Source organism: Sus scrofa, chromosome 1, assembly GCF_054392235.1.
Source record: "Sus scrofa isolate SSC_HxYL_T2T_F1_AM1 chromosome 1, Sscrofa_HxYL_maternal_Yorkshire_Landrace_v2.0, whole genome shotgun sequence".
NCBI classification, from domain to species: Eukaryota; Metazoa; Chordata; class Mammalia; order Artiodactyla; family Suidae; genus Sus; species Sus scrofa.
This window is the reverse complement of record NC_139383.1, coordinates 212,524,983-212,551,010: the sequence shown is the minus strand read 5'-3', so window position 1 is coordinate 212,551,010 and position 26,028 is coordinate 212,524,983. Positions and strand designations below refer to the sequence as shown.

Below are 26,028 nucleotides of genomic sequence, written 5' to 3'. Positions count from 1 at the left end.
AGGCATGCTGATGAATATTTCCAAGAGCTTTTCTTCCAATGTCATTCCCCCACAACGAGCCACATTCACCCCTGTTTTCCCAGGAGGTCCTCCAAGAACTGCAGTCAGGTTTGACCCAGATTCCTATGGAGATTTTGCTTTGCCCTGGTACCCAGTGCAAGTGAAAGTCTGTGTGAGCCTTTTAAGAATGGGGTCTCCATTTCCTCCAGTCCTGTGGAGCTCCTGCACACAAGCTCCACTGGCCTTCAATACCAGATGCTCTGGGGACTCTTTCTCCCAGTGCCAGATCCCCACACTTGGGAGTTTGATGTGGGGCTAGTACTCTCACTCCTGTAGGTGAGTCTCTGTGATATAGTCACTTTCCAGTCTGTGGGGCTTCCCACTCGGGAGGTATGGGGTTGCTTATATCACGTAGTCACCCGTCATACCTCTTGATATGGCATCCTCTTTTTTTTTCTGGAGTAGGATATCTTTTTGAAAGTTTCTGGTCCATTTGGTTGATGATTGCTCAGTATTTGGTTTTAAGTTTTTTTGTTTTTAGGAGAGAAGTTGAACTCCAGTCCTTCTATTCCTCCATCCTAATCCAATCTCCAACTGGATTCTGTCTTATTCTCTGTGGTATCCTTGGCACCAGGCCCAGTGTACTCACTCAACAAGTAATTTTCATTAAAGCAGTTTCTCAGATTTTTCTTCTATGGGAAGGCATTTATGAATGACCAAATTATTTCCTTTTATCACAGCCATATTTGCTGTGACAATGGCTAATATTTCCATATTTCCTCTTCTGGTATTAATAATACCCACTGATTTTATTGCTCAAACCACCAGGATTCTCTTTCCTTTAAGCAGCATAGGGCTCTGGGGATTCAATTTGCAAGAACAGCACCATTTTCTGCCTTTGCTCAGCACCATATTAAACTCAGAAGAATGGCCTTATGTCCACCTTGCCCTCAGTTTGTCACAACAGAAAATTACTAGTCAGGTGTCTGTCATAAAGAGACACATACCTAGGCTCAAACTCCCCCTGATTCACACAGCTCACAGCCAGGAGACAATTTACTGCATAATCCTTGGTGGATCTTCAATGATGGAGAAGTTACTACCTTTATCAGGGAGCTACTTTGAAGACTCCTCATAAAGATGATGAATGATCATTTGCCTCCTGTATTATCTTTGTTCCATTCCATTTCAGTTTAATTTCCAAAAAATTGGCATGGAATAGAGCATTCCTTCAGTGAAAAGTGAGAATTTGGATTCTAGGTCCTTGGTCTGCTCTTTTGACATGCCAACCTGTTCTTTGTTCTTTATTTGCTCAGCCTGACTATATCCTCGCTTTCACGTGCTAGGCTTTTTTTTTTTTTTTTTTTTTTTTTTTAATGACCTTCATGCTATGAAGTTTTGAGTGCTCACAAAATTCATATGTTGAGGTCCAAACCACCAAAGTGGTGGTCATTGGAATCTGATTGTAGGATGAGGATGGAGGCCTTACAAGTGGATTTATTACCCTTATAAAAGAAGGCCAAGGTAAGCCCCTCACTCTTATGCCCTGTGACATTACAAGAGACTCTACAGTGTGAGATCTGGAGCAGGCTCTCACCAGAACCTGACCACGCTGACACCCTCATCTTGGATTTCCAGACTCTAGAACTGTGGTCAATGCATTTCTGCTCTTTACAAACTACCTAGTTCTTTGCTATTCTGTTGAAGAAGCAGGAGTAGTCTAAGACTTTACTTGGCCTATTGTTTCCTCAGAATACCTCCCAGGAGTCTGTAAAATAACCAAAGGCACAGAAACCATCTGACACAACCCTCTTTCCTAGTCTTCTAGTATAGTCCCTATCATTTCAGGACCTCAATAAATATTCATGAAGGGAACAATCAAGGTAATAATAGGAGAAGAAATAATACCAACATACATTAGTAGAAATGCTATAAGAGGACAATAAGTCAAAGATACTTTAGAAATTCTTCCTCCTTCTACTAGGGAAGTTATAATGTAATATTTGCGAGGGTTTTTTTTTTTTTTTTTTAAGATTATTTGCAGGACTATTTTCAAGTGTGAATATTGGGCGAGAATCAGGATTGGCCATAAATGGAGGTCTCACTCTCACGTTTAGTTCAATGATCCTCAAGTACCTGCAAGGAGCTGCCTGATCATACTTTTCTTGTCTCACTTAGGTAAGAAGGAAACAATTTTTAGTGTCTCCACACGTGTGGGTATTTTCCTCATTGGCCTATGCCTTTGGAAATCAACTTGAATGCTTCTTTCGAAGAGTCAATAATGCTGTTAACTCTGAATTACTTTCATCTCCCCTAAGCTGAAACCATGGAATCAGACTTTGGTTTAGATTGATTTTTTTAAAAAGTGTGTGCAAGCAAGAACATCGGTTAGTTTTTTTTTTTTTAATTCCAATCTAGAATTTCATTAGTGTAAATAGTGTAAAAGTGAAAGTTGGTCTTAGTCACTGAACTTGTGTCCTCTTCACAAGTTTGTCACTAAATAATTTCCCAACTTCTTTGCACTTGGATTCCCATGAGCATCAATTCAGACCAGCTAATGTGAGTAGAAGTGATATTGCCCTGTACTGTCTGTCCCTTGGAAACATCCCATGTGATCCACCATACTTTTACCATTTACCACAGACTGGAATAGACTGAACTACTACAGACAAATTTGAGTCATATGCTGAATATGCCAAAGCCACGCAACGGAGGGTACCTATGTCACTGAATCACTGTTTGGAAAAGAGCCAACTAGAAAAGTCATCTGATCAGTAATGCCAGCATTGTGCTCTGATGCAAAGGAAAGATAACGATATGTGTTATGATCAGAATCCTGACAGTTTTCTGTTACCTGTTGAGGAAGGTAGCATTAAGTTAACTAACAAATGTCTTTAACAACAGACTATTCTAATAACCTTTCCATTACAATAAACTTCACACATAGGAACAGCAAATGCCCCCATATGCTAACAAGATTTAAGATTAAATAAAATAGTTATCTAGGGAAATAGATCATATTCGTCTCTTTATATATATGTTTGTTAATTCATGATTTTCAGGTCAAATAGTTGTCAGCATTTGTGGAAATATGAGTCGGGGTTGCTTGGAGGCTAAAACAAGCAATCATATGACTCATTAGGGAGTGCCACAGTGTGATTTTTTTCTCTTTGGACATCTCTTTGAGGATTGTTACATGAGGGAGAGACACTCTCCAATTTTGACCCTGACAACCTCCCAGGCACAGAGGCTATATTCCTTTCCTTTCAGATAGCGATGGATGCCTTGGAAATATTTCCGGACAACAGTTTCCCAGTAGGGACAAGCCAGATTGTCTTTGTCCATTTGCTTCCACAGTTGTTCCAGGCTGTGATCAAGCCTAGAGAGCAGTTGATCAAGGAGAGTGTTGTTCCACGCAGCTCGGCTCTCCTCTGTGTTGAAGAGGTTGCTGATCTGCTGGAGTATCAGATGGTGGTAACAGGTGCCTTGAGTCATCTGGATTGGGGTGTTATTGTCTCGTTTCCAGGGAAATTTGAAATCAGTTCTTTCCTTTAGACACAACTGAGAGGGGATCCTTTTCATCCACCACAAATATGTGGAGATTTCCCTATTTTCTTGGCTAGGGATCCCAGACAAGTTCTGGCCAAGAGAGCAAGCAGGAGTGGAGCAGAGCATCACTCCTGCCACCAGCAAGTAGATTTGGGCCATTGAGAATTTCAGTGATTCTTCAAAAGGCCGCTGGGGAGCAAGCAGGCGCCGCTCAACAGTTAGCACAAATGTTCCTTCTCTGGAACCCCAGGCAAAGTGTTTCTCTGGGCGGCCGCCAGAGGGTGTAGGATGTCTTTTTATGGTATTAGGGAAACGCTGACTTGCCAGTTTTTGTTTTCAGTGTCCCTGGCAGCGGGAGAGAAGAGTCCCCAAGTCACTGAGCAATTTTGTGGTGATTTAATAGTGAGAAAAAAACCTGCGTTTTCGTGGTGCTGAGTGCTGAGAAGGGAGCCTTGTCACGGTCCTGCCAGCGAATTTTTTCTCCTATAGGGAGAACAGAAGCTTGGATTTTCTGGACTTTCCCCTGAGTTTTGTGCGTTGTTTTTGCCCAGAAATTTTAGCGGGGCCTTTTTAGGAAAGAATCCATCTTTTGATGGATCTGAGGCTCAGAATCAGAATAAATTGTAGCCAATTTTAGAGATTAGGACTCCTTTCTAGTGCTATGCAAACAGCTTAAGAGAAATTCGGACTCAGCAGCGATGGGGGGACTGGGCAGTGATGGGAATGCCCTGGGGGTGAGTTGGAGCTCGGCCACCGCCCAGGGCAAGGGCAAGCAAGCTGTGCCCCTAGATGTCTGTGACTTTCCTGTTATCTTTCAAAGATACAGGGTTGAAGTGGTTAAAGCGGTGGAGAAAATACTGAAGAACTGAAAAGGAGGAATGCTTAAAAACCCAAAACATTTTATTTTTTATATATTAAAATTAATATTTAATTTAATTTATCTTTATTTTACAGTAAACATTTTTTAATGTCTATTTTTCAAATAGTTTTATGGCAAGTTCCCTGGTGCCCTAGTAGTTAAATACTCAGCCTTGTTACTGCTGGGATTCAGAGTGGCTGCTGTGGCACAGGTTGGATCCCTGGCTGGGAACTTGCAATTGCCAAGAGCATGGCCCAAAATAATTTTTTAAAAAATGAAAATAGTTTTTTTGAAAATAATAAACATTAAACAAAGAAAATGACAGTATTTTATTAAAAACTATTTAAAATTTACTTTCTGTATACTAAAAGCATAATTTAGTTTTTCCTTCCTGACTTTAATGGAAGCAAACTCTACTATTTTCAAAATTATTTGCTTGTTTTTAATTGAGAGAATTACTATGTTTGATAATTTTTCTAGACTCAGTGACAGTCTAAAATAATTTGTACTCAACTCAGGTTACTGAAACCCCTTTCAGAGAACCTCAACTTGACTAGATTGTTAGAAAGAAGAGTTAGGCGTTCACATGGTGGGTCAGTGGTTAGTGAACCTGATTCATATCCGTGAGGATGCAGGTTCAATTCCAGGTCTTGCTCAGTGGGTTAAGGACTGGACGTTGCTGCAAGCTGTGGCTTGGGTGGCAGATGCGGCTCGGATCCTGTGTTGCAGTGGCTATAGTGTAGGCCAGATGCTGTAGCCCCAATATAACCCCTAGCCTGGGAACTCACATATACCTCGGGCGGGGGGGGTGGGGGGCGCTAAAAAAAAAAAAAAAAAAAGAGAGAGAGAGAGTGTTAAGAAAGCTTAGAAATAAGGACCCCAGTTGCTAGAAGGCTAACCCTCTCTGGCAGAATCTTGGAGATCAGCCTTGCTGAGCCTCTGTCTAGTTCATAAATCCACTCAGGCAATGTAAACAGTGCTTTGAGAAAACTAGAATTACAAGGAAGGAAAATGGTAGATTTCAGAAAATCCTGATCTTAATCTGGATAATCGTAATCATGTTGTTAAGGAGTAATAACAATTTTATTGCTTCCTTATCATGGACTGACCACTTTGTAAATTTTTTCAAATGTTAACTCTATTCTCTCATTAACTCTATTTGGATCACATTCACTTATACAACAGGAGAAAAATATAAATATGGACAGATGTACCTAATATACAGGGGCAAACCTGAGTGAGGAGGCTTCCAATGAATTGTCTGGAGGAGCCCATTAAAGAAGGGGAAAGTTGGAAAATAATATAATCTTTAGGAATGAATGAAATAATCAGAGGGAAGAGCATGTGATGACAAAAGATGCTTAATTGCACTTCAGATGCCAGAGTGTAGCTATGTGTTGCTTTGTAGGGCAACAGGCGTTGTGGTCTGAAGTGACTTTACATTGTAATGAAAAATAGACAAAATCTGTATTAGTTAGAAGAGAGTAAATATTTCTGCCAATTCAAAAAAGGGAAGATTTTATGACTGATTTCTTTAGTGATACATAGTAAAATAAGTTTATTAACCCTCCAATGCAGATTCCTGAAATCTATTTATTTTTAGGATTTGCTACTTTTTGTGACTTTAACAACAAAGAAAATACACATAACAGTTTCTACCATATGAGCTCTGATGTTTCTCCTTCGGGATGACAACTTAGGTGTCACTCTCCACCTGGTTCCACAGGAATGAAGTCACTGAACTTTCCTACACCCTGAAAGGAGGTCAGGGTGGGGATCAGGAAGGAGGCACTCTGTGCTCTGGGAAAACTGACAGTGCAGGCCTTCGGATAGTAGATCATTTCAGGAGCAAATTTTATGAAGCCAGTTTCTTGCCTCTTATACCTCGAAAAGCAGTAAAGTCATGAACAAAGACATCTGCTGCTCGTGATGATCAGCAACCTTCTACCAAGAGTGTCTTTGATGGCGGGTTCATCATTTACCAAAATCGTATATACACTGACCTCCCCCCAACCCCGCAGCCCCCTGGAGCAGTTCCTTAGAGCTGTCAGAGAAGCTGACCTCAGAAGGTCCTCCCAAATAACCGAACTCCAAGCTCTCATGTTGTCCATTGTTTGTTCAGTGGACAAGACCTCTTCGGGTCAGCCTGCTCTTGTCATTCCCAAAGAGGACAAGTCTGCCTCTCACCTCCAGCCCAGACTGGACCTTCTGTTGTCAATGGTGAGTCCGGGACATTCATCTGGGGGTTTTCTCACAAACCTAGAATTTCACTCAACTTCTGTTTGCAATTGGTGGAAGGTATTGGCAGCCATAAACCCTAATGGGAAAGGAAACAGCTGTATGAATGGGCAGTACAGCTTAATGCAGAGTGGATGAGGATTTCCTACCTGAAGAAAAGGATTGTGGTGATGGAGTGAAAGAATGGGATCCAGAAAAGCAGAGGGGAAGAGGGCAGTGTGCCAGGTGTCAGAATCAACACATAGATACATGCTTTATTATATATGCAGTATTATTTTATAGTATCTTTATATGCATGGATACTCTATACATACATTTATGTGGGTGTTTATTATATTTTGTATATAATTGCATATCATTGATGAGACACTGTTTCTCAATTCTGTTTTGCTGACTGTCGGTGTTTTGCAGTCAGTTACAGAGGGGTAGGTGAATTCATTATTTCCCTTTATATTTGTATGAAAACAAGAAAATAACCACTACCTATTTAGCTCTTAGTGAGTGATACTCTAAGTGCTCTTGAACGTTCTAGATTGGCTACTCGTCACAACACCTCTTGGAATAGTTTCACTTTATATTTGAGAAAGCTGAGGCTCAGGGAAGTTAACGTGGTCCCACAGGATCACCCATATGTCCTGGAAGAATATAGATTCAATGTGGAATCTTTTATCATATATGAATAATTGTTTCATCTCATGCAATTCTCCAGCCCTTTGTTTTCTTTTTCAGTGCTTTCTGAAGGTTGTTCTTCCACGGTTGACTCCTAACTGCACTGATTACTCCATCTCTGTGCCCTTTGCAGGCTCACCTTCCCTGTCTCAGGCTTAAAAGTTGAAGATCTTCATAAGCTGTAGGTCATCTTCTCATTCTACATTCTACTGCTAAGAAAGGACTCCTTACCATGTCCTGATTTCCAAATAATGCAACAAACAATTGCAAATTACTATCTCAGGATGTACATTGTTGCAGATTCTGAGTCCACATATGGACTTACCAATGGGAAATCTGTCTGTAGCTGTTTCTTGGGCACTTTCTAGAACACATCTGCTTTCTCCCCTTCTTGAGATGTGTCGTTCGAGATTCTGATGAGAGAATCCCTTTGCCTCTTTCTCTCATTGCAACAGGTAACTTAATTGAAATAATTTAGCATAATTATTGCTTTCATATCTCTTTCGCTTCCAAAGTGAAAGCTCCAAAAGAAGATATTTGGTATTTACTTTTTTCACCTCTGTGTTCTCAGAACTATCACATAACTGATGTAGGAATATAAAGTTCTAAAATATAATCAAGAACTCAAAGAAATGAATGAGGAGTATAATTCATCATCCAATTTTTACTATGGATGGTAAATTTTTGTTATTTCTTTTTGTAAGAATAAACAACACCAGATGTCTTTTGGGGAAGTGTTGGATAAATTAAACAGGAAAATAATATGATAAAATATAATGGTAAAAATACTTTGTTGGATTTGAACACATTATAAGTTTAACCATTATGTTGCATGAACAAAAGAATTTTAAATGACATGCATGTTATGACCGAAATGAAGTAGATGAATAAATAAATGGATGCTTTAGAACCCTTTGCTTATTAATCACTTTTATTTTAAACTCCTGGTCTGTTAATTCCTAACTCTCTACTCTGTCTGAGTCTACTGATACTTGCTCTCTCTTTTTTTTTTTTTTCTCTTTTTGGGCTGCACCCATGGATAATGGAAGTCTAATCCACCCAGGCTAGGAGTCGAATCCAAGCTGCAGCTTTGGCTTACCCCACAGCCACAGCAAGGCCAGATCCGAGCTGCATCTTCTACATACACCACAGTTCAGGGCAACTCCAGATCCTTAACCCACTGAGCCAGGCCAGGGGTCAATCCACATCCTCATGGATACTAGTCAGGTTCATAACCCACTGAGCCACAATGGGAACTCCCTGCTCTGTCCATTCAAATGTATTTTTCACCTGTTAGTATGCTAAGTTTCCACTGAATGTTGAACATTTTGTACAGAGTAAACAGAATTCTGGTAAATTGGCCTTTAGGATGAGCATTTACATTTACCTTCCTAGGAATCTGACTGTTTTTGCTCTGGTCATGGGCTCCGTTTCTTCTTTTTATTCTATATAGCAACCAAGCTGCCTTATCCTTCTGGAGTGGTCTTCTTGAAAATGGCCTTCTTAGACCTGTTTGGTAAGTACCCACCATAGGAGAAAGGCCTGCATCTTTTTCATTATTGTATCATGAGCACAGAGTTCTAATAATTATACAAAATAATTATTAACAAAGAATTTTTAGATTTTTATCAGATCTCACATCAGAAACTTCCACTGACCTCCCATCATATCCTCACATGGCAGTACTTTTTAAGCATCACTGTACGATTTAGTACCTTTCTTCTGAGCCTCTTGGTTCACCATATCTCATCTCATAGTGAATATGAACAACATATGATGCTAGACAAAATTAGCCTTCTTTGCTTTCCTGATTTCACAGAATTTATTTTTTTTATGTTCTTTTTCATTTAGTATTTTTCTGGGCAAAGTTTGTCTTGCTACTTCCAAATAACTTTCTCTATCATCTTGAGATTAGTAACTTAATAGGGACCTAAAAATGGAAACATAAAGGGCCTATGCTTTATTTCCCTTTATATATTGAATAAACCTTTATTTTCCCTTTCCATTCAACTTTCTTAGAAAGCTGCTATTGCATTTGAATGCACTGAGGCAAAAGGAAAACAAATACACATCTGACTATGCTGAGTGAAAGTAGTGAAGTGACTCCCCAAGTGAAGAACTGCCAGTGAGCGTTCTTGTCAACTCCTATCATCCTCTATCAGCTCTCACTGAGGTCAGGTCCATCTGTCTCCCGTGTGGCGGATGGTTTCAAGCACAGAGCAGCTTACGAACATTCAACATCATATTAATCAAAATAATGATAAATTATCATTGTAAGCAATTAAACATGTCATGATTTATGTAAATCAAATTTAAACATCAATATGAGTCATCAATTCATCAAATCCATGAACTCTCTTCTGAAGCAAACACATGTCAAAAATGAAAACAATGCAGAGAAAAAAAATCACCCATATTCTATTCTAGGTCCCACCCTATATCTGTCCTCCAATTTAGATGGCAAATGTCTCAAACCTATTTTCTATAAATATTGTCTTTGCCTTATCACCCTTCCACTTTCCCCACTATGGATTCTGCTGATTAATTCCATGGAACAAGCTCTCACTAAGGCTACCAGTTCCATCTACCATTGCAGTGTAGTGGGTGCTTTCCACATACATTTTCACGAGTGCTTAGAGTCTTCTAAGCAGGTTCAGTCTTTCAGTCATGGTGTCCTCACCCTTCTCCACTGTTCTCTTAACATATGACCATCCCCACTATTTCCTTTGTGGCATCCCCTCCCTTTTAAGGTTAAGGTCATAGGACTCAAATTTAAGCCCTTTTCTTGGGCTGAACTCTCTCTACATGTGATTCCCTTCTTCTGCCCCATGTTTTACAGTTCATGAAATTGCTTATAAATTTTCCAGTAGACATTTACACTCAAATGTGTACAAGTTAACTATAGATAACACCTAATGGTTTTATTTTTATATCATCACACAGCTTGATCCCTTTTTGGTGATGAAATTCTGTTTCTTCCCTTCTTCTCATTATAGCATTAAACATAATTGATATTCATGTCTAATACTAATTAGTATCATTTAAAAATAATTAATATTTAAAAATTTATAACATTGTTTTTTGGTTTATTTCCCTGAAAAAAATCAAAAATAGAAAAAAGCAGAGTTGGATTTATTATGTTCACTTCTGTGTCTTGAGGATAACATACAACCTGACTTAGAGGAAGTCTACTTTTACTTCTAAGGAGAATATATTTATACTGGGTAGATGAGTTATAGCAACCAGTGTTAGGCAGCTTACACATGCAGGCTTATTGTTTCTTTGATAAAGACAAAGCAAATACAAGAAGTTTTCTATAGTAAAAATTTAATCAACAAAAATTAATAAATACAAAGTACATATTTTTTCTATTAACTCTAATGTAAAAGTACATATAATACTTTATGAACCAAAATAATTTAAATCATATAAATAGTTAAATAAGTATTTAAATAGAAAAATAAATAGGCAGCAAGGGCATCTATAAGGATGAATCCATATAAATCTTTAGAGAAATAAATAAATATTTAAATAGATAAATACATAGAGCAGCAAGGGCATCTGTAATGAACCAGTGCCTGTAGAGCAGAACACGATGGTGCTCAATACTCCTGAAAACCTTTGACAAATTAATTCAGTTCACGGCAGGATGACAGAAGAAATAGGGGCCGTGACATGGCAGCACAGGAGGAAGTATGGGCTTGTTAGTCTGTGAGAAGCATTTCCGAGATGAACCAGGTGTCTGTCACTCCTTCTTCCTGAGTCTGTCTTGCAGGTTTGTGGAGGAAGAGAAGGCTCTCATGACTTCTGCCCTGATGATCTCCCAGGCACAGAGGCTGTAGTTCTTCTCCTGCAGATAGAGGGTGAGTCTGTGGAAGTATTTCCTCACAGCCAGGATGGAGTCCTCCTCCAGCAGGGGGGTCCCTTCCAGCCCCGCCTCCTGCATGACACAGGCTTCCAGGTCCCTGAGCTGCTGATCCAGTCCAGTGCAGAACTGGTGCAGGAGGCTCTCATCCCAGGCAGCAGCCGAGCCCTCTGTGCTGAAGAGCTGGAAGGTCTGCTGGAGCATCTCATGCACCAGAGCCATGGCTTGAGCCTTCTGGACCTGGTTGCCCCCAAAAGCCTCATGAGGGGATCCAAAGTCCCTTCTGTGGTCCAGGCAGGAGAAGGGAGAGATTCTCCTCATTTGTGCCAGGAGCCTCAGGGCCCTGGTGTGAGCCAGGCTGTGGGTCTGAGGCAGGTTGCAGCCCAGACAGCAGATGGCATTGCAGCTGAGCAGCACCAGGACCGTGAGGAGAGTTGAGGATGGGGCCATTGGGGACCTTGCAGATGCTGCTGTCCTGGCTGAGGGGGGTGACTCTGTGACCCTGCTCTCTAGGATGTCTGAAGACCTTCCCTCAGGCCTGTGTCTTAAATAGGAACACATTCATTTCCATTTTCTGAATGTCCCCTCTTACTTTCCACTTCTGTTTCTGCTTTTCACTTTGCACTCTCCAAATGGGTTAGGGCAACATTTTTCAGCCGTTTCTTTTTCATTATTGCCTTCCCTTCCTCTCTCTACAGAGCCTTTTTAGATTTTTTTTTTTCCTCATTGTGCCCCCATGAAATTTTGTAAACACAGGCATACTGTGTATCTATTTATATAGTCCATGGATATCTCTATTTTATCGATAGAAAAAGAAAGTACAAAGCTTACTGTTTATATTCAATGAACAGTTAGGAATGACACAAAGTTTTAAGCTATGAATGAAACATAATAGCTATTGAATTTTAATTTACCTTTATACTTAAATCTTGCAAACTAAGTTGGCAGAGTGACTTTTAGTGTAATATTTGACTTACATAAATAAAAACATTAAATTACATATTAAAATAAAATTTATATAATATAATAATACCAAAGTATGGATATATTTAAAAATGATTCAAGACTGGTCAAAATCATTGAAAGACTTAAATTATTCTCATCATATTTGTTCTACCTAACTTTTAACTTTACTTCATATTAGAAAATATTTTTTAATTTCACTGGCTAATAGTCATATAGATATTTTCAAATTTTTTCTATTTAGCACTTGACATAATTTTCTTTTTTTTCTTTTTGGGGCCGCACCAATGGCATATGAAGGTTCCCAAGCTAAGGGTCTAATTGGAGCTGCAGATGCCTGCCTACAGCACAGCCACATCATACCCGAGCGGCATCTGCGACCTACACCACAGCTCATGGCAACGCTGGATCCTTAATCCACTGAGTGAGGCCAGGTATCAAACCTCATGGTTCCTAGTTGGATTAGTTTCCACTCCCCAGTATGGGAACTCCTTGACATAATTATTGATGTGTTGAACAACCTTAGGAGAAATTCTGAAGAACTGAAAAGTAGGAATGTTTAAAAACTCGTAGCATCTTACTTTTTATATTTTTAACTTTATTTTTAATATAATTGATATCCATTTAATTTAAATTACCTTTAAATTATTTTTATCTTTTAATATTGTATTGAAATGTTTTAAAATATTAAAAATATTTGAATATTAAAACACACCATTATATCAAACTTTAATTTTTTTTTTTTTTTTTTTTTTTTTTTTGCTAAGCACATGGCAAGGGGAAGTTTTCAGGCCAGGGCCAGGGATGGGACCTCAGCCACAGCTATAATGCAACCCATGGCAGTAACAATGCCAAGATCCTTAAGCTCCTGCCCCACAAAGGAACTCCAGAACTTTGCTTATTTTAAACCAAAAGTGGAAGTTCCCATTGTGGCTCAGTGGTTAATTAATCTGACTAGGAACTATGAGGTTGCTAGTTCTATCCCTGGCTTTGCTTAGTGGATTAAGGAGCCAGCCTTACTGTGAGCCGTGGTGTGTGTAGGTCACACTCTGCTCAGATCCCGAGTTGCTATGGCTCTGGTATAGGCCTGTGGCTACCGCTCCAATTGTACCCGTAGGGAACCTCCATATGCCCCAGGTGTGGCCGTAGAAAAATACAAAAGACCAAAAAAAACAAAAAACAAAAGCAATCATTTACTATAATTTTTATTCTCTAGGCTTTATTGGAAGTGTTAAGTTAATATTAATATCTTCAAGATTGCTTTTTTAAACTTGTTATAATTGAGAGAGTTGCCATGTTTGACAAGTTCTCCTGGATCTGTGCCAGTTTTTAATACTACTTAAGTCAGGTTACTGAAACACTGTTTCTAGGACTCCACCTTCACTCTATGGTTTGAAAGAGTTCATTTCCTGTACAAGCTCTTGGGAAATTTAGTAGATCAGACCATTTTAAAACTTTTTAGTAAGAATTTAAAGGCAGTGGAATTTGCCATATTGTCACTGGCAACTAGGAAGCTCCCTTTGAATGATTCTCAGGGAGTTGCAAGTGCAGGGTCAATATCATCTTTAAAATTTTGGTATTTTTTTTCATGATGTGGGTTTAGAATTTTCCTTTTTTAAATATTGCATTTAAATGTTCTTTATCTTGGGAGTTCCCATTTTGGATCAGCAGTTAATTAACCCAACTAAGATCCATGAGGATACAAGTTCAATCCCTGGCTTCACTCAGTGGGTCAAAGAATTGACGTTACTGTGAGCTGTGGTGTAAGTCGCAGACTTGGCTCGGATCTGTCATTGCTTTGACTGTGGCTGTAGGCCAGCAGCTGTAGCTCTGCTTCCACCCCTAGCCTGGGAACTTCCACATGCCACAGGGTGGCCCTAAAAAGCAAAAAAAAAAAAAAAAAAAAAAAAAAAAAATTCTTACTCTTGATTTATAATTCATACTTGTGGAAAGTATTTGCTTACTTTACCCTAATACTCTCCCAGGAAATAGTTAAAATTAGTTTGGTGATCTTCCACAGCTGAAAGTACAGGAATGTCCTTTAACTTATCACCCTCGCCCGGATTCATATTTTTAACCCAAGTCCTGGTCTGTACAACTTTTTAAAAAAATCTGTGTCTTGATATCACCAGAGGTGGTCTGAGACTAACTAAGGATGAGAGAAGGACTATTCATCTCATTTCTATGATTAACAGAACAACCATGTTTTTTCAGACAACTATCCTAAATGTTGGTTCTCTGCAAAACCCTTCCAGTGCTCAAGGATTTCTCTCCAAAATGCCGCAGGCACTGCTCTAAGGGTGGAAACTTGTGCTCTGCTCTCTCACAGTCCTGCTAGCAATGCCTCTCCTAGAGTTTGTGTTTACATTTAGGGCCTCTCTGCAGAGGGGATTGTTTATTTCTTGGCAAAATAACTTATCCTCCAGGGCCTCCCCCACCTCTTGCCCCCAGAGTGTTTGCCTGAAGGACCCTGGTCCTCAGCAGTGACCTCCTCCTCTCCTGACCTGTGTCCTCTCAGGTATCAAACGTGTCAGCATCCCTCAGATGCTGAGAGCAAATGTTTATTCTCTCTAAGGAAGTGGAGTCATTATCCAATTGCTAACATTTTACCTTGAATAGAAACATAATTTGTATTTTGCCAAATACAAATTTTATTATTCCGTTTGTTACTTAGACTACTGAACACTTGTTAAGCTCAAAGTTTTGAAGCTGAGGCAAGAGATTCAATGATGATCTTGTCTCTCTTGAGAAGCTCATGGCACAGAATCCAGTGACCTTCAGTTGTTCAGTCAGTGGATCCCCCTGGGCTTCTCTCTCCCTCTGTGTCTGGGAGAAGTTGCCTTCTTTCCTTTACGTGTGTGTGACTCTTCACTTAAAGTTTTTATAAACTATGTTCACTGAGGGGCTGATTGGGCAAGATTAGTCCTGCTGCTGCTACAGTAGTTTGGATTCATGATGAGGTAAGAGCAGTAAAGGGAAGTAAAAGAAAGGCAAAGGGACTACAGTCTCTTTCATTTTCCAGACTTGAGGTTTTTTGTTTCTCATTGCACCTTTCCTAGAAAGTAATATCTGCGTTGTTTTGTGGGCAAAGAGAAAGCAAATGTAAGTCTGAACGTCATGACTATGAAAGAAGGGAAGTGGTTTTCCCCTGACCCAATGACATATTCTAAGTTGGCAAACTTCAGTGCAGTGCAGATGGGGACAAGGCTATGCAGAGGGGAAGGGTGAGGCCAGTATGTACAACAGGAAGGCAGGCATGTGGCTGCTTCTGCCAGAGGCTCAAAGAAGACACACTTCTTGGGTCACGTGACTGCCTTCAGACTTGTAGAATGAGCCACGTGAATTTTTTAAAATTTAATCCTCATGCGATCCGTTTTGAAGAGAGAAGGAAGAAGTCCGCTTACAATAAGCTGGAAACCAGAACCCCAGTTGGTAGAAGGCTAACCCTCTCTGGCAGGATCTTGGGTATCAGCCTTGCTGAGCATCTGTCTAGGTGAAAAATCCACTCAGGCAATGAAAAGAGTGCTTGGAGAAAACTAGAATTACAAGGAAGGGAATTAGATGATTCCAGAAGATCATGATCTTAATCTGGATAAGAGTAATTATGATATTAAAAAGTAATAACTGAACCTTATAACTCATTTATCATGGACTAAGAACTTTGGGTTTTTTGTTTGTTTTTGTTTTTATTTTATTTTTTGGTCTTTTGTCTTTTTAGGGCAGCACCCTCGGCATATGGAGATTCCCAGGCTAGGGGCCGAATTGGAGCTACTACCACTGGCCTATACCACAGCCACAGCAATGCCAGATCCAAGCAGAATCTGTAACCTATACCACAGCTCACGGCAACACCAATCCTTAACCCACTGAGCAAGGCTGGGGATTGAACCCGCATCCTCATCCATACTAGTCAGGTTCGTTAACCACTGAGCCACAAAGGGAACTCTGGACTAACCACTCTGAAAGTGCTTTAAAATGTTTCCACAGTCCTCTCATTGGCCCTGTTTTTGATCACATTCACTTAGACATCTGGAGGGAAATATAAATCTGGATGAATGGGCTCTTTCAAGTGTACTAAATGTATTAAGGACAAACCTGAGTGAGGGGCTTTGCAGTGATTTGTCCAAAAGAGACCATTAAAGAAGGTGAAGGGTGGAAAAACCATCTTTAGGAATGAAGGAAATAATTAGAAAGAAGACAATCCGGTGACAAAAGATGGTTAATTGCATTTCAGTTTCCAATGTTTGCTGTCTGTTGTTTTGTAGGGCAACAGGGAGTGTGGTCTGAGTCAAGAGAAGTGACTTTAAGTTCTAATGAAAAATATTGAAAATCTCTATTATCTCTATTAGTAGTTAGCAGTGAGTAGATTTTTGAAAATACAAGAAAATCTAAGTTTTCACGAGTGATATCTTCATCACAATATAGTAAAATAATTTTTTTTTGGTCTTTTTAGTGCCATGTCTACAGCATATGGAAGTTCCCAGGGTAGGGGTTGAATCAGAACAGTAGCCGCCAGCTCATGCACCAGCCACAACACCAGCAGATCCCTAGCCGCATCTGCGACGTAAGCCACACCTGCTGCAATACCAGATCCTTAACCCACTGAGAGAACAAGGATTGAACCCATGTCCTCATGGATAGTAGTTGGGTCTTAACCTACTGAACCACAATGGGAACTCCTGAAGTGAATTTTTTACCATTCCATTTTATTACCCCTCCAACAGCAGACACCTGCAGTTTATTTATTTATTTATCTTTAATTTTACTGGAGTCAGTTGTGTTACAAAGTTGTATTAGTTTCAGTTGTACAGCAGAGGGAATCAGTCATATGTAGAAATATATCCATTTTTTCAGTATACTTTATTACAAACTACTGAGCATATTTTCCTGTGCCATTCAGTATGTTCTCATTAATCATCTATCCTATACAGTAGTTGTGTATGTTTTTCCCATCCTCCCAATTCTTCCCTGCCTGCAATGGTTTCACCTATTTAATCCATAAGATTGGCTTTAAAATCTGTGAGTTTGTTTCTGTTTTATAAATAGATATTTATTTATTTATTTACTTTGGGGGGGATTTTTAACGTTCCCTTTATTTCTGAATGATTTTTGTCTTTATTGGCCTAGAATTCTCTGTCGGCATTCACTGGATCTAGAACATTGTAGCTTTCACCCCATTGATTTCTAGCTCTCATCATTTTTTGCCAAGATATTATCTGATCATATTATTCTTTACAAGTAATGTGTTTTCTTCTATGGCTACAGTTTTTAATGTATGGGTTTTTTTCATTTTTTAAAGTTTTATTTTAGTTGATTTACAATATTGTGATCATTTCTGCTGTACAAGAAAGTGGTTCCATTAAACATGTATATACATCTGTTCCCCTTCTGGTTCTTTTCCCACATAGATTATTACAAAGTGTTGGGTGGAGTTCTCTGTGCTTTACAGCAGGTCCTTGTTGGCCAGTCATTCCATACACCTCAGTGTGCGTATGCCAATACCCAATTCCCAGTCCAGCCCTCCCCCACCTGTCCCCTTTGGTAGCCATAAGTTTATTTTCAAAGACTGTGAGTCTGTTTAACACTTGATATTTATTATGACTTTAAGAATAAAGAAAAAGCAACTGACAGTTTTTGCCCATATGAGCTCTGAAGTTCCTCCTTCAGGGTGACAACTAAGAAGTCCCTCTCCATCTGGTTCCACAGGAATGGAGTCCCTGAACTTTAATACACCCTGAAAGGAGGTCAGGGTGGGGATCAGGAAGGAGACACTCTGTGCTCTGGGAAAACTGACAGATCAGGCCTTCAGATAGTTGATCATTTCAGCAGAAAATTTTATGAGCCCAATTTCTTACCTCTTCTTACACCTAGAAAAGCAGTAAAGTCATGAACAGAGACATCTTTTCCTGATGAGCAGCAGCATTGCCAAGATGTGTCCTTGATGGCAAGCATTTTACTTGCCAAAATCATATATATATACTGACCTCCCCCCACCCCCAGCTCCCTGGAGCAGATCCTTATAGTTGTCCTCCAGGCTATAGTCCTCAGGAAATCCTCCCAAATACCTGAACTCCCAGCTCGCATGATGTTCATTGTTTGTTCAGTCCACAAGGGCCTCACTGGTTTCCCAGGAGTCTTCTTCAGGTCAACCTGCTGTTTTCATTCCCAAAGAGGACAATTCTGCCTCTCACTCCAGCCCAGACTGGACCTTCTGTTGTCTACTGAGAGCCCAGTGAAGTCTCTTCTCTTTAGTTTTCCAACTAATGGTTAAGACATGGATCTTAATGAGAGTTTTGAATGACCAAGGTGGAAGAGCATATTCGATTCCTAGACAGAAGCAGTAGAGGTTTTTAAGGGTGCTTAGGACTTCCTGCTGTGGTGCAATTGGATCAGCCAGGACACAGGTTTGATCCCCCGCCCTGCATCTGCAGCTTAGGTGGAATAGCAGCTTTGATCTGATCCCTAGCCTGGGGAACACTGTATACCCCAGAGCAACCCAAAAGGAAAAAAAGAAAAATAAGGGGCTATTAAGGAGAAAGAGTCTGGCTTGAACTTAATAATCAGAAAAACTTCTTAGAATAGATGTCTTGATTCATGTTTCTAGTCTCAACCTTTTAAAGCATCACAAAACAATACTGCAGGATTGAAATAAAATATTATTTAAACAGCATTCATTGATAAGATGACATTTTTTGCAGTAATTTAGGACTGTTTGTTTGCTTATTGTTTGGATGCTAATTCTCTGGAAGGTTTCCAAACCTCTAAAAGACTTGAAATGTCCCTTTGACTTTATTATTTTTTCTTTTTTTGCTCTTCCACTTTATTTTATTTATTTATTTTTTAATTACTTTTTTTTAATTACTCAAATGAATTTATCACATCTGTAGTTGTATAATGATCGTAATAATCTGATTTCACAGGATTTCCATCCCACAGCCCAAGCAGATCCTCCCACCCTCCAGACTGTCTCCTCTGGAGACCATAGGTTTTTCAATGTCTGTGAGTAAGCATCTGTTCTGCAAAGAAGTTCAGTCCATCCTTTTTTTCAGATTCCACATGTCAATGAAAGCATTTTATGTTGGTGTCTCATGTATGGCTGACTTCACTTAGCGTGATAGTTTCTAGGTCCATCCATGTTGCTAAAAATGCCAGTATTTCGTGCTTTTTAATGGCTGAGTAATATTCCATCGTGTATATGAACCACATCTTCTTGAACCATTCCTCTGTCGATGGACATTTAGGTTGTTTCCATGTCCTGGCTATTGTAAATAGTGCTGCAGTGAACATTGGAGTACATGTGTCTTTGTGAGTCATGGTTTTCTCTGGATAGATGCCCAGGAGTGGGATTGCTGGATTGGTGCAACCACTATGGAAAGCAGTATGGAGAGTCCTCAGAAAACTAAAAATAGAACTACCATTTGATCCAGCAATCCCTTTGACTTTAAATGACCCTACCCAGTGCAGTATGCAGCAGCTGCAAAGAAAAGAGACTGATCCATTAATGTCCACTTTCCAAATTGCCTAAATTACATAAAGGTGTTTGTTGCTTTGAGAAGTTGTCATCTTCCAGTGTGCACATTGCTGAGCACAGCATGTCCTCCTGGGAGGGCTCTACCCCACTGGTTCCTAAGTGTATCAAAATCCCTGCCTGTATGCTTTCTGTTCAAGCATTGTTTTATTTTGTTCATCTTTCAGAGAGGCCACATCATGATGGAAAGTAAGAAATTCCCTGGATGGCATTGTCCCCTGGAATTAGTGTAATCGCTGTGCTCTCAGCATCCACTTCAGTCTTCTCATTCTCGGAAAAGGGAAGTTCCAGAAAAAATGTTGCCTTTGTGCAGCTCATCCATGTTGTTCCTTGTCCTGAGGATCTGCTGCTGTTCCAGTGAAAGCTTTAAACATCTCTGTTCTTGTTTCAAGTTCTCCAGCTGCTGCTGACTTTCACCTCCATAAATCCTGGGCTTTGGGCTTTTTGAGCTAATGAGAGTCCTGAGCCAGAGGAGACCCTCCTGATGCCATCAGCACATGGAAGCACCCAATAGAGGCACAGCTGAGCTCCCGGCTTCCTCTGAAGTTCAGTGTTGGGCAGGGTTCCCTCTATTTCTTGTGTTTCTTGGAGGCTGGACAGTCTGGACCTGCAGTGCTTGGCAGGCAGAGAATATGGAGTCACGCTCTAGTGAAACCTAGAACTTTCCCTCAACTTCTGCTTGCACTTGGTGACTTTCTTGTCTTAAGGGGAAATTGACAGCCAGAAACCCTGAGAAAGGAAACAGCTGTGTGAATGGACAGTACAGCTTAATGCAGCCTGTGAATGAGGATTTCCGCACTGGGAAGATGGAAAGTATTGTGATGTTGCAGTGCAAGAATGGGATCCAGGAAAGCAGAGAGGAAGAGGAAAGTGTTCCAGGTATGAGGATCAGCAGATAGATATGTGGTATAATTTATGTAGTATATTTTATGGTATATATGTTTTGTATGTGTATACCACATATGTATATGTATTATATTATTGTGTGTACAATTCTATATGGTTGATGAGACACTATTTCCCAATTCTGTTTTGCAGACTGTCAGTGTTGTGCAGTCAGTTACTGAGAAAGGGGTAGGAGAATTCATTACTTCCCTTTCTATTTATATGAAAACAAGATAATAGTCACTACCTGTTTACCTTCACTCAGTGGATGAAACGCTGCTAAGTGCTCTTGAATGTTTCATACTTTCTACTCCTCAGAACAGCTCTAGGAATAGTTTCACTTTACATTTGAGGAAACTGAGGCTCAAGGAAGTAAAGTGTCCCCCAGAATCCCATGTATGTCCTGGCAGCATCTAGATTCAATACAGAATCCACTATGCCCATTAAATAATTATTAAAGTTTCATCTTGTGCAATTTCCCTTTGTTTTCTTCTTCAGTGCTTTCTGAAGGTTCTTCTTCCCTGGCTGACTCCTAACTGCACTGGCTCCTCCATCTCTGTGCCCTTTGCAGAGTCTCCTTCTCTGTGTCAGGCTTAAAAGTTCAAGGTCCTCATAAGCTTTAGGTCATCTTTTCATTCTCCAGTCTGCTGATAAGGAAGGATATTCCTTACCATGTCCTTATTTCTAAACATACTTAAGTTGCAAATTAATATCTCCAGGATATCCATTGTTGCAGATTCCAGAGTCACATACCTGTCTACCAATGGGAAATCTGTCTTGTTTTTTTTGGGGGGGGGGGCACATCTGCTTTCTCCCCTTCTTGAGAGGCCTCATTCGAGATTATGGCAAGAGAATCTGTTTGCCTCTCTCATTCTCATTGAAACAGGAAGCTTAATTGAAATAATTTAGCATAATTATTGCTTTTATATCTTTTTCTCTGCCAAACTAAAAGCTCCAAAAGAAGAGTTTTGATATTTGTGTTCTTATAGCAGGTAAGTTAACTATCACCTATCTGATGTAAGAATGTGAAGCTTTAAAAATATAATCAACTGAAAGAATTGAGTAGAATACAATCATCCAATGTTTAGTGTAGATTGCAATTTTAAACTATTTCTTTATATGAGAATAAACAACTCCAAGATGTCTTCTAGGGAAAATTTCATAAATTAACCAAGAAAATAATTTGATAAAGATAAAGGTAAGCCTATTTGTTAGATTTGAATACAGTATAAAGTTGTTCATGATATTGTATGTACAAAAGAATTTTAAATAGCATACATGGTCTGACTGAGATGAAGTAGGTGAATAAATAAATAGGTAATTTAGAGCCCTTTGCACAAAAAGCACTGTTATTTTAAACTCCTGGTCTGATAATTCCTAACTCTATACTCTGTCTGGGTCTAGTTCTGATACATGCTCTATCTCTTCAAACTGTGTTTTTTCCCTTTCAGTGTGGCAAGTATCTGTTGGAAGTCAAACATGGTATATGGGTAAAAGGAATTATGGTAAATTGGCCTTCAGGGTGAGAATTTTCTAGGAATATGACTTTGTTTCCCTCTGGTCATTGGCTCTGTTTCGGTCCTCTTTATGAAATGTGAATGAGGCATGTCAGCCAAGCTGCCTTGTCATTCTTGAAAATGGCTTTATTAGACCTTTTTTTCAAGAAGCCAATATAGGAGAAAGGTCTATATCTTATTCACCATTGTATCATGAGCACAGAGTTCAAATTAGTCAAAATTATGATTAACAAAGGATATTCTTAGACTTTCCATCAGACCTCACACCACAAGCCTCTGTTAACCTCCATTCAGAACCTTATACTTAAATAATGAATAGTCATTAGATCATTGAGTACATTTCTACGGAGCCTCTTGATTCATGATTCTCCATGTCACAGTCAAGGTGCAGGGCAGGGAAGACGTAAGGCACATGATGCTAGAAAACAGTAGCCTTCCTTTCACTGCTGATTCCAGAGTCTTAACTTTATACATGTTCCCTTTTAGTAGTATTTTTCTGGCAAGGGCTGTCTTGCAGCTTCTGAATTATTTCTGTTTCACCTTGAAACAGAAAACAAAATAGAGAGGTAAAAGGGGAAACATAAAACAGTCCATACCATTAGTTTCCATAATTTTCACTATGTCATAGTTTTCTTTCTTCCCTCAACTTTCTTAGAAAGCTCTCATTGCCTTTGGATGCACTCAAGTCAAAGGAAAGCAAATGCAAATCTGACCATGAGGCGAGTGAAAGTAATAAAATGACTCCCCAGGTGAAGAAAACAGGGAGAGTTCTCATCTGTCATCATCCTTCCAGGTTCTCCAGGATGGTTTCTGCTGATGAATCCCACCCAGTCATCTCTCACTTAGGTGACCAGTGCCATCTAATTTCTCAAGGAGGTGCAGTTTCCATTTTCAGTTTAAATGAATATATAGCATCTTCTAAGCAGTGTCCGTCTTTTACACACAGTCTTCTCACCCTTCTCTCTTATCCTGTTAACCTATGACCATTCCATCTCATTTTCCTTTTCAGGTCTTCTCACCTTCTTAAGGTTAAGATCAAACAATTCAACTTCAAGTCCTTTGCTCATTCTTTGCCCTCTTCCCATTTGATCACTTTGGTTCCCATCCTTTACAATTCAGGGAATTGCTTGGAAATCACCAACTCCAATACCCAGTGGACATTGGCAGTTACTTGCCTACCAGTCATTGGTAGAGATTAACTTCTCCTTTTGCTTCTGAATCCTCACATGGCTTGATCCACCTTCTAATGACAGAATGACATTTTCTTCTCCTTTCTTCTCCTTATAGCAGTAAACCAACCCAATATTAAATTCTAACATTAGTTAGCATTGTAACAAACATAATTGGTATTTAATTTTCACTTAACTGATTATTGTTTTTAGGTTACTTTCCCTACAAAACTCAAAGATGCAAGAAAGCAGGTCTGGATTTCTTATGTTCAGCTCTTTATCCTGAGGAAAACCTACAACCTGGCTTTGAGGAAGTTTATATTCACTTCTAACTTGAATGTCACAATGATGGGGAAGAGAATTGCATCGTACAATTATTTAATCAGATTGCACATTCAGGCTTGGTATTTCTTTTTTTTGATGAACAAATACAAGATATTTCCTACAGTACAATTTTAATAAATAAAGATAATAAATAGACCAAATACAAGGATGTTTTATAAAATGCAAGTAATATTAAATATACAAAAAATAATTTAAATAATGTAGATAGATAAATAAATATTTAAATAGATAAATACATAGATCAGCAAGGGCATCTGTAAGGAACCAGTGCCTATAGAGCAGAACACGATGGTGCTCAATACTCCTGAAAACCTTTGACAAATTGATTCAGTTCATGGCAGGATGACAGAAGAAATGAGGGGCTGTGACATGGCAGCACAGGAGGAAGTGTGGGCTTGTTAGTCAGTGAGAAGCATTTCCATGATGAACCAAGTGTCTGTCACTCCTTCTTCCTGAGTCTGTCTTGCAGGTTTGTGGAGGAAGAGAAGACTCTCATGACTTCTGCCCTGATGATCTCCCAGGCACAGGGGCTGTAGCTCTTCTCTTGCAGATAGAGGGTGAGTCTGTGGAAGTATTTCCTCACAGCCAGGATGGAGTCCTCCTCCAGCAGGGGCATCCCTTCCAGCCCCGCCTCCTGCATGACACAGGCTTCCAGGTCCCTGAGCTGCTGATCCAGTCCAGTGCAGAACTGGTGCAGGAGGCTCTCATCCCAGGCAGCAGCCGAGCCCTCTGTGCTGAAGAGCTGGAAGGTCTGCTGGAGCATCTCATGCACCAGAGCCATGGCTTGAGCCTTCTGGACCTGGTTGCCCCCAAAGGCCTCATGAGGGGATCCAAAGTCCCTTCTGTGGTCCAGGCAGGAGAAGGGGGAGATTCTCCTCATTTGTGCCAGGAGCCTCAGGGCCCTGGTGTGAGCCAGGCTGTGGGTCTGAGGCAGGTCGCAGCCCAGACAGCAGATGGCATTGCAGCTGAGTAGCACCAGGACCGTGAGGAAGGCTGAGGTTGGGGCCATTGGGAACCTTGCAGATGCTGCTGTCCTGGCTGAGGTGGGTGACTCTGTGACCCTGCTCTCTAGGATGTCTGAAGACCTTCCCTCAGGCCTGTGTCTTAAATAGGAACACATTCATTTCCATTTTCTGAATGTCCCCTCTTACTTTCCACTTCTGTTTCTGCTTTTCACTTTGCACTCTCCAAATGGGTTAGGGCAACATTTTTCAGCCGTTTCTTTTTCATTATTGCCTTCCCTTCCTCTCTCTACAGAGCCTTTTTAGATTTTTTTTTTCCTCATTGTGCCCCCATGAAATTTTGTAAACACAGGCATACTGTGTATCTATTTATATAGTCCATGGATATCTCTATTTTATCAATAGAAAAAGAAAGTACAAAACTTACTCTTTGTATTCACTGGACAGTTAAAAATGACACAAAATTTGTAAACTACGAATGAAATGTAAAAGCTATTGAATTTTAATTTGCCTTTATACCTAAATCTTGCAAACTAAGTTGGCAGAGTGACTTTTAGGGTAATATATTGACTTACATATATAAGAATGTATTAAATTACGTACTCAACATTCATGTAGATGATAACACCAAAGTATGGATATATTTTTAAAAAATCATTCAAGACTGGTCAAAATCATTGAAAGACTTAAATTATTTTCTTAATATTTGTTTTTAGCCTTTAATTTTAATTTTGCTTCATATTAGAAAATATTTTTTAACTTCACTGGCTAATAGACATACAGATATTTTCAAATTTTTTCTGTTTAGCATTGACATAATTATTGATGTGTTGAATGACTTTAGAGGAATTAAATAATGAAATGTAACCATATTTGTATTTAATGTACAGATATAATTTGATGTTTGTATTTACCTCCCATAGCCTGAATCACACTGAGACTCAAACATAAGCCACATCTACAAGACAGCCAATGGAAGCTCATAAGTAAGTAAAAGCCACCCCTCACTGATTATATGTACAATTTGTTTATTTTCAGCAAACTCAGTGTCAGTACTGCTCTTGTGATAGGACAGAATAGCCAAAGAGAAAAGTCAATACTGAGGAATAAGATTTTGTTGGATAGGGTTGAATTTGGACTTCCACACAGCAGTCTAATAACACAATTTTTTCAAGGCCCTGAAAGCTAGTGTGTGCACCCCTTGGAGCCCAGAGAGGCATGATTTAGGAATCATCATCCCTTTGAGTCTTATTCTGTATTTTTTCACTAAATTTCAGATTTCTCAAAGGACTTTCAGCAGTTCCAATCCAAGGCTATTCTTTCCAAGCAAAAGGAAGCCACCACTGTAGTTAATTGAGAACTGAATGAATATTGAATATTATTGTGGAGTGAACTGACTTTCATCTCCATTCATGAGTTCCTTTGATTTTGCTGTGGATTTTGTGTTGCCTAAGCCGTCAACATTCCAACCTTTAAATA

General features: G+C 39.6%; 3 protein-coding genes across 3 annotated transcripts; all 3 read right to left on the bottom strand.

The window, feature by feature from the left end:
* Nucleotides 1-3,192: 3,192 nt before the first annotated feature.
* Nucleotides 3,193-3,708, bottom strand: IFN-DELTA-4 (interferon-delta-4). The gene is given in 1 exon segment (NM_001164846.1): nt 3,193-3,708. A coding segment is annotated over 1 exon segment (516 nt).
* Nucleotides 3,709-11,060: 7,352 nt separating this feature from the next.
* On the bottom strand, nt 11,061-11,630 carry IFN-ALPHA-14 (interferon-alpha-14). Its single transcript, NM_001166318.1, is given in 1 exon segment — nt 11,061-11,630. A coding segment is annotated over 1 exon segment (570 nt).
* A 12,396-nt stretch (nt 11,631-24,026) lies between these two features.
* Nucleotides 24,027-24,596, bottom strand: LOC100153661 (interferon alpha-14). Its single transcript, NM_001130230.1, is given in 1 exon segment — nt 24,027-24,596. A coding segment is annotated over 1 exon segment (570 nt).
* Between the last annotated feature and the right edge of the window lie 1,432 nt (nt 24,597-26,028).